This window comes from Hyaena hyaena, unplaced genomic scaffold, assembly GCF_003009895.1.
Source record: "Hyaena hyaena isolate Hyena2069 unplaced genomic scaffold, ASM300989v1 scaffold_916, whole genome shotgun sequence".
NCBI classification, from domain to species: Eukaryota; Metazoa; Chordata; class Mammalia; order Carnivora; family Hyaenidae; genus Hyaena; species Hyaena hyaena.
In genome coordinates, this window is record NW_024081548.1 from 268,329 (window position 1) to 278,036 (window position 9,708).

Sequence of the window (9,708 nt, forward strand, 5' to 3'; positions counted from 1 at the left end):
GGAAGTGCCTTATTGATTCTTGGGAAAGGTAAAATACGGTAAAGCAATGAACAATTTCTGGAATGCTGTCAGTTTCAAATAAAGATTTCATATTATTTTACCACCACTATTAATAATTCCTGAAATTAAATAATGCACTGTTCTATTTATATTAAACTCAAGAAATTGGATGCAGAAAAGTAAGAATAAACAGGACACCTGGGTGGCTCAGTCAGTTGAGTGGCTGACTTCGGCTCTTGTCATGATCTCATGGTTGGTGGGTTCGAGCTCCACATCGGGCTCTGTGCTGACGGCTCAGAACCTGGAGCCTGTCTTCGGATTCTGTGTCTCCCTCTCCCTCTGACCCTCCCCTGCTTACGCTGTCTCTCTCTCTCTCTCTTTCTGTCTCTCAAAAAACAAAAACATTTAAAAAATTAAGAAAAAACAGGGAGGCCAATTACCTTACATGGTAAAGACAGCATTCCATTGTATATCTGGTGTGCCAGGTGGGCTGTTCAGTGTGGCTTGATCACAGTCACTCACATTTACCAAATTTCAATAGAAATTTATTTCACTTTGACCACAAATGTTGATTCAGAATGCAGATATGTTTTGCTTTTATCAGGCTGTTTTTAATTTTACACTTTCATCTGCCAGTAGATGTAGAATTTGACATTTTATATTTTGAACTGCAATGTGTACCAGATTTGTTGGATAAATACATTCAGTCATCAAATTCATTTTTATTATTTTGTATTGCTTTAGCACCCCAGGCCTAGGTACTGTTAATAAGTTGAATATTGTAATAGGTTTTTGGAATCATTACAAGAGTACAGAATGTTTTCAAAGTTGGAGATTATTGCTGAAATATCATAATCACTTCTTTTTTTTAATAATTTTTAAATGTTTTTTATTTATTTCTGAGAGAGAGAGACAGCGTGAGCAGGGGAGGGTCAGAGAGAGAGGGAGATACAGAATCTGAAGCCGACTCCTGGCTCTGAGCTAGCTGTCAGCACAGAGCCCGACGCGGGGCTCAAACCCACCAACCGTGAGATCATGACCCGAGCTGAAGTCGGATGCTCAACCGATTGAGGCGCCCTTGAAATATCATAATCACTTCTAAACTCTTTCTAGAGAAAAGAAAGAATATTTCTTTTTGTTGTTGTTATTGGAAAGGATTTTTAAAATTTAACATTTAACATGTCAGAAATTGAAAAGTTGCAAATGTTTAATTCATAAGAGAAAAGGTACGTTATTACTGAGTTTTTTTCAGAAAGGACATATATATTTTACTTCCATTCTTCTTATTTTTTACTATTTTAAGATCTACTTTAAATCACACACCCGCATGTGCGCGCACGCACACAGTATTTTTGCCTGAATAGATGGACTTTACCCTCCTTCAGTATAACCAATGCAATTTTTCTTTTGCCTTTTTTTTAAAAAAAAGTTTTAATCTTTTATTTATTTCTGAGAGAGAGAGAGAGAGCATGAGCAGGAGAGGGTCAGAGAGAGAGGGAGATACAGAATTTGAAACAGGCTCCAGGCTCTGAGCTGGCAGTCAGCACAGAGCCCAACTCAAGTTTCAAACCCACAAACTGTGAGATCATGACCTGAGCCAAAGTCAGACGTTTAACCAACTGAGTCACCCAGGCACCCTCTTTTGCCTTTAACATTTAACAAAGATGTAGTATTCAAATAACCAGATATAAGAAGGGAAATGAATTGGAGTGAGAAGTAACTCAGCGTTGTTCGGTTTTCCTCACTACATCTCAGTTTCCATGAAAAAATTGTTGCTATAGACAATAAAGTAGATGATGCTTGTGGAAATAACTAAAGACTTGTCTTGTAAATGGCAATGATCTTCTAAATGCTACATCTCCCCCCTTAAGAATAAATGGTAAGAGCTTTAAGTAAATGAGGTTGGAGAACACACTAGACAAAATTAAGTAAGATTTCCCATAAATATTTGTTTAACCCTAATTTAAAAAAGAAATATGTGTATATATATGTATATGTATATATATATATATATATATATGTATATATATGTAGTCTGGGACTACAGAAATTATCAAATCCAAATTCATATATGTATGGATAGATACGAAAACTGGCAAGCAGTAATAATTCATTTTATTACATAAAACAAAAATGATGCCAGTTGTCTCTTACTCAGAATCTGCCCAATTGTTATTGTAGATCTTAACTCTTTAAATTAATAATGTATCTACTTATTCATCTGTAACTGGTAAAATCTAAGTCCTTTTATTATTTTACATCATTTAATCTAGAACATACTTGAGATCTAACCTTATTATTCTCTTTTTATGTAAAGTGGACAAAACAATGGTAGATAGAGGATAATCTGGACCCACTGTCATAGTCCAGACTCAAAGTGTTAACCCCTAAGTTGCTGTCCCTATGATGTCTTATGAGTTGGCCATTGGTGAGGACCCCATCTGTTCCTGTGGATGCATGGCTTACTCCACAGAAACACAGAGCATCACTACTTGCCTGATTATTCAAAGGAGATTCAAACTTTTGTTTTGAATATTCCCCAAATTATGCTTCAGTTACTTTCTAAATCTTTCTTATATGGAATGTATCTCTAAGAGTTTGCAAGATTCAGTGGATCTTTAAACAGGGGAGGTTGATTCCATTTTGACTTTCATAACATAAAACTTTAGAAATAAGGGGTTTTATGGGCACCTGGGTGGCTCAGTCTGTTCAGCATACAACTTTGCCTCAAGTCATGATCTCACTGCTCATGAGTTCGAGCCCTGTGTTGGGCTCTGTGTTGACACCTCAGAACCTGGAGCCTGCTTTGGGTTCTGTGTCTCCCTCTCTCCCCTCATTTGTGTTTTATCTCTCTCTAAAAAAAAATAATAATAAAAATAAAATAAATAAAAAAAGAAATAAGGGGTTTTATTCTTTTTTCATTGATTCTCTTTTTGTTTTTATGCAGGGCAGCTATTCTACAGATTTCTATAGTCATTGATAAACAACACTGATCAGGAAATCTCAAAAGTTTGAACGGTGGAAATCTTATTATAAGTGACCAATATACTTTAATTTTTTTATTTGCATATACTTGACCCATAATGTTCCATTAGTTTCAGGTGTACAACATAGTGATTAAACCAGAATAAAAGTTATGTGATGCTCACAAAAAGTGTAGCTACCATCTATCACCACACAGTATCAGGGTGATGAAGACAGGGAAAAGTGAGTGAAGGGGAGATGGATATATGGACCCTCAATTATAGAATAATAAGTCATGGGGTAAAAAGAACAGCATATGGAATACAGTAAATGATGCTGTAACAGCAATGTAATGGGACAGATGATAACTATATTTGTGGTGAAGGTAGCATAATATATAAACTTTTTAAATCCTTAAATTGTACACTCAAAACTAAGGCAACATTGCCAACTATACTAAATTTTAAAAATGATAAAATAAATAAAAAATGATGAAGAAAAAAGTACAAAAATAAAAGAAACATATAATCTCCTTGATTATATTCCTTATACTATACCATCTTTCTTGTGGCTTATTTATTCCATAATTGGAATTCTTCTTCACCCGTTTTGTCATGCTCTACCAACTTCTTCTCTGGCGACAATCAAATACTTCTTTGTATTTATAGGTCTGCTTTTGCTTTTGGTTTGTTCATTCATTTGTGTTTTTACATTTCACATATGGGAGAGAAGTCATGTATTTGTCTTTCTCAGTCTGACTTACTTCACTTAGCATGATACCATCTAAGCTCATCCATGTTGTCACAAAGGGCACACTATATGGATTCTATGGTTGGATATATTCCACTGTGTATATATATGTATACACACAGACACACATACACACAGACACATACAGACACACACACATTGCTCCCTCTGTGTCCATTAATCTATCAATGGACATTTAAGTTGTCTATATATCTTGGCTATTGTAAATAATGCTGCAATAAGCATAGGAGTGGATATACAAGAAGGGCGGGGGGGGGAATGGTTTAATTGGTGATAGGGATTAAGGAATGCTCTTGTTATAATATGCACCATGTGTTGTGTGGAAGTGTGGAATCATTACATTGCGCACCAAAACTAATATTACAATGCATGTTAACTGACTGAAATTTGTTGGGATGAGCACTGAGTGCTAAATATAAGTGAGGAATTACTAAATTGTATTCCTAAAATTATTAACACACTATATGTTAACTAACTTGGATTGAAATGTAAACAACTTAAAAAAAGAAATAGAATGTTTTAACAGAATGATTACTCATAAAGACATTGAATCAGTAATCAAAACATTTCAATAAACAAAAGTGAAGATCAGAAAGATTTCTTGTACACTGTGATGAGCATGGAATGGTATATGAAAGTTAAATCACCGTATTGTACATCTGAAACTAATATTACACTGCATGTTAATCAACTGGAATTTAAATTAAAACTTGAAAATATAAAGTTCATGTGAAAATTTTAGAAAAACTAAAATAAACATAGAGATGCACATATCTTTTTGAATGAGTGTTTTTGTTTTCTTGGGAAAATGGATACCCAATAGTGGAATTATAAGATACCAATAGTTTTGATTTACAGATTTTAATTCCTAGATTTCAGTAAACTTGTTCAATTATAGGTAATTTTCATCCTAAAACTTCCAAGTCCTTGGGTCTTCCCCTTAGTAACACACTGGCTTGTCATGTACAAACATACTTACACACATACACACACACACACAAACTTACTTAAACATTTATTTCAGGTAATGATATCACATGAACGATCTATTAATACCATTTTTATCCTTGGCTATCTAGGTGAAATCCAATGGAGAACACCACCTGGGTGGCCAACCATACTGGACGATCAGATTTTGACCTGGTGGGACTCTTCAGTCAATCCAAACACCCAGCTCTGCTTTGTGTAGTCATTTTTGTGGTTTTCCTGATGGCCTTGTCTGGAAACGCCATGCTAATCCTTTTGATACACTGTGATGCTCACCTTCATAACCCCATGTACTTTTTTATCACTCAGTTGTCTCTCATGGATGTGATGTACATTTCTGTCACTGTGCCCAAGATGCTCATAGATCAGGTCATGGGTGTGAATAAGATCTCAGCTTCCGAATGTGGGATGCAGATGTTTCTCTATTTGACACTGGTAGGTTCAGAATTTTTCCTTCTAGCTGCCATGGCCTATGACCGCTATGTGGCCATCTGCCATCCACTCCGTTATCCTATCCTCATGAACCATAGGGTGTGTCTCATCTTGGTATCTTCCTGCTGGTTGCTGGGATCTGTGGATGGATTCATGCTCACTCCTGTCACCATGACCTTCCCCTTCTGCAGATCCCGGGAGATCCATCATTTCTTCTGTGAGGTCCCTGCTGTAATGAAGCTTTCCTGCTCAGACACTTCCCTCTATGAGACACTCATGTACTTGTGTTGTGTTCTCATGCTCCTTATTCCTGTGACAATCATTTCAAGTTCCTATTCTTTCATCCTCTTCACCATCCACAGGATGAACTCAGCAGAGGGACGGAAGAAGGCCTTTGCCACTTGTTCTTCCCACATGGCTGTGGTCATCCTCTTCTATGGGGCTGCTGTGTATACCTACATGCTCCCCAATTCCTACCACACCCCGGAGAAGGACATGGTTGTATCTGTCTTTTATACCATATTTACTCCTGTTCTAAACCCTTTAATTTATAGTCTTAGGAATAAAGATGTCACAAGGGCACTAAGAAAAATGTTGAATGTGGGATTTGTCTTTCAGGAAACTATAACGTAGGAAATATGTGTACTAATGCTTTTCTTGCACTCTACAAATTAAATCTGTAGGATCCTATGGCAATGATGTACCTCAGATTCTTATGTTATGATTTATCATCACCTATTTACCCCTTTCACAGGATTTTTTCCCTTGTACCAAAAAGCTCTTCATTTTTACATTTCTGCATTCAAAATACTTGCGGTACAATGGTATTGTATACATGTTACATTTTTCTCAAGTTGATAACTGCACTGGGATACTGTGGAAAAATGCCTATATTCTTATGAAATATATAATAAAACATTTAGAGACAAAGATCATAATATTTGGAACTGATGAGAGAGAGGAGACAGAGGTGCTAAGCAAAATGTGGTAAAATGTTAATAGGACAATCTAGGCAAAACGTATATTGTTTATTGTATATTATTTATATTCATACTAATTATTATTTGACTATTATTCATACTAATGTTCTGTAACTTTGAATTTACTTAACAATAAAACATAAACTATCAGACTTTTGTCTATTTCAAAAGTTGTCCTTGGGGCACCTGGGTGGCTTAGTCGGTTGAGCCTCCGACTTTGCTTAGGTCATGATCTCGTGGTTCGTGGGTTCGAGCCCTGCGTCGGGCTCTGTGCTGACTGCCAGCTCAGAGCCTGGAGCCTGTTTCAGAGTCTGTGTCTCCCTGTCTCTCTGACCCTTCCCTGTTCACGCTGTCTCTCTCTCTGTCTCCTAGAAATAAATAAAACATTAAAAAAAAAGTTGTCCTTGGTGCATGGTGGCTGTATAAGTGATAAATCTTGGAAACATGCTCATATTAACATGGTTGATCATTACTGCAATAATTCATTTGTCTTCCTGCATTTAATGAGGGAAATTTTATTCTTTACGTTCCAAACCTGAAGTTATTCAGTGATTTTTAGCTCTCTGAAATCATTAATACATTGGGGTAGAATGTATTGTGGGAAAAATATTAACCCCAAGAAGGAGGGCTTAGAGAAGATTTCCAGCATAAGGTAATATCATAACTGACATCTGAAGTATCTAACTTCTTATAGAAACAAGCAGAAGAAGTCCATCAAACATTCAATCCTTCATTTAATAAAAAACACATGTTATGCTACATTACAATAAAAAATAACCAATAACTTAGAGGATTTCACATATAAATAACAAATATCTGCCCTCCTAAGGAATTTGATCCATAGGCATAGTTTGTGCAAATAGTTGTAATACAAAATACAAAATACATAAATTGTTTTGAGGCACATGTGGAAAGGGTACAACTCATATAGACACGCTAGTTTTACTTATGAGTTTGGCCAAACAAGGAGGCTGAAAAGAGCTTCTAGAGCTCACTGTTGAATGATAGCTAGATGTTACCTTCATATAGTATAGGAGGCTGGGACCACGGGTCTTGCTCAAGGACATGATGTTACAGAAACGGAACACTATGAGCAATGTTCAGGTGGTTGGCCAAGAAGGAGAGAAATGTTTCGATAGCACCTCCTTTCTGGGTTCAATTTATAACCTCAATTCTTAGCTTTTTATGACCCAGGTATTCACAAATGATCAGACTTGGATTTTAGAAAAGTTAAATCAGAGAAATGAATTGGAGAATAATACAGGAAGTATGGAGATCAGGTGTGTGAGGACGATGAACTGAATAGTGTTGATCTAAGTGGAATGGATGATGTAAAGTGGAATTAGAGGCTTTGGAGTATAAGCAGAGCTTTGTTGAATCTGTTTCTTAAAATCTGAAACCTGATAGCTTGTGTACCAGTTTCCAATTAGTAGCAACTTGTGAATTATCAGGTGCTTTCAAAAGTGGAGATTTCCTTTTTCTCTTGACACAATTTCTTTGTCACTATATAATAAGAATCTTGCAATATTTGGGGAAATACTGTTGGAAAATTAGTTTACACTCCTTTTCGCAGTCAAATGAAATACAAGAAATATGTATACTATTTACCTTACAAAATTATTGAGTAGTATATACATCAGCCCTCAATTTGTTGAATCATAATGACACACACATTTGATGGTTCCATTTAAAACACTGTGGACATGTGAGCTAAAACGGAGCTAAACAAAACAAAATGTGGGTAGAACCATACTTTTTCAAAGAGTAATTTTTAATGTATCTCGAGCAAAAAACAGATAAAAATATTTTAGAATGATGAATTGTTTTTTATTTTTTTTATTTTTTTAAGTTAGTTAGAATTTTATTTTTTTATTTTTCTTTTTAACAAATAGTTTATTGTCAAATTAGTTTCCACATAACACCCAGTGCTCATCCCAACAGTGCCCTCCTCCATGCCCATCCCCCCTCCCCCCTACATCCCTCAGATCTCAGTTTTTGTCAGCATTCAAGAGTCTCTCATGGTTTGTCTCTCTCCCGTCCCCCACCATTTCCCCCTTCTTCTCCCCCTTGGTCCTCTGTTAAGTTCCTCCTAATCCTCCTATACGTGCAAACATATGATATTTGTCCTTCTCTGCCTGACTTATTTCGCTCAGCATAACACCCTCAAGGTCCATCCATGTTGCTACAAATGGCCAGATTTCATTGTTTCTCATTGCCATGGAGTATTCCATGGTATAGATAAACCAAATCTTCTTGATCCATTCATCCGTTGATGGACACTTAGGCTCTTTCCATGTTTTAGCTATTGTTGAGAGTGCTGCTATGAACATTGGGGTACATGTGCTCCTATGCCTCAGCATTTCTGTATCCCTTGGGTAAATTCCTACCAGTGCTATAGCTGGGTCATACGGGAGTTCTATTGTTAATTTTTTAAGGAACCTCCACACTGTTTTCCAGAGGGGCTGTACCAGTTTACATTCCCACCAACAGTGTAAGGGGGTGCCCGTTTCTCCACATCCTCGCCAGCATGTCGTGTTCTCTGATTTGCTCATTTTTGCCACTCTGACTGGCATGAGGTGGTATCTCAGTGTGGTTTTGATTTGTATTTCCCTGATGAATAAGGATGCTGCGCATGGTTTCATATGTTTGTTGGCCATCTGGATGTCCTCTTTGGAGAAGTGTCTGTTCATATCTTCTGCCCATTTCTTTACTGGGTTGTTTGTTTTTTGGGTGTAGAGTTTGGTGAGTTCCTTATAGATACTGGATATCAACCCTTTATCTGATATGTCCTTTGCAACTATCTTTTCCCATTCCATTGGTTGCCTATTAATTTTCTGGGTTGTTTCCTTTGTCGTGCAGAAGCTTTTAATCTTGATGAGGTCCCAATCATTTATTTTTGCTCTTGATTCCTTTGCTTTGGGGGATGTGTCAAGTAAGAGATTGCTGCGGTGGAGGCCAAAGAGGTTTCCTGCCTTCTCTTCTAGGGTTTTGATGGATTCCTGTCTCACATTCAGGTCCTTTATCCATTTTGAGTTTATTTTTGTGTATGGTGTGAGAAAATGATCTAGTTTCATTCTTCTACATGTTGCTGTCCAGTTCTCCCAACACCATCTGTTAAAGAGGCTGTCTTTTTTCCATTGGATACTCTTTCCTGCTTTGACAAATATCAGTTGGCTGTATACTTTTGGGTCGACTTCTGAGCTCTCAATTCTGTTCCATTGGTCTATGTGTCTGTTTTTGCGCCAATACCATCCTGTCTTGATGATGACAGCTTTGTAGTAGAGGCTAAGGTCTGGGATGGTGATACCTCCCGTTTTGGTTTTATTCTTCAGTATTACTTTGGCTATTCGGGGACTTTCGTGGTTCCATACACATTTTGGGATAGTCTGTTCTAGTTTTGAGAAGTATGCTGGTGCAATTTTGATTGGAATTGCATTGAATGTGTAGATAGCTTTGGGTAGTAATGACATCTTAATTATATTTATTCTTCCTATCCATGAGCATGGAATGTTTTTCCATTTATTTGTGTCTTCTTCAATTTCCTTCATAAGTTTTCTGTAGTTTTCATCATACA

At 36.7% G+C, this 9,708-nt stretch overlaps 1 protein-coding gene across 1 annotated transcript; it reads left to right on the top strand.

Moving 5' to 3' along the window:
- Positions 1–4,824: 4,824 nt before the first annotated feature.
- Positions 4,825–5,787, top strand: LOC120222840 (olfactory receptor 2T29). The gene has a single exon (XM_039220843.1). It carries the CDS (start codon positions 4,825–4,827, stop codon positions 5,785–5,787), a length of 963 nt encoding a protein of 320 aa, XP_039076774.1.
- Positions 5,788–9,708: the final 3,921 nt, after the last annotated feature.

Bases quoted from the DNA above. Each gene is read 5' to 3' on its own strand.
- LOC120222840 (XM_039220843.1), top strand. From the start codon at position 4,825: ATGGAGAACACCACCTGGGTGGCCAACCATACTGGACGATCAGATTTT.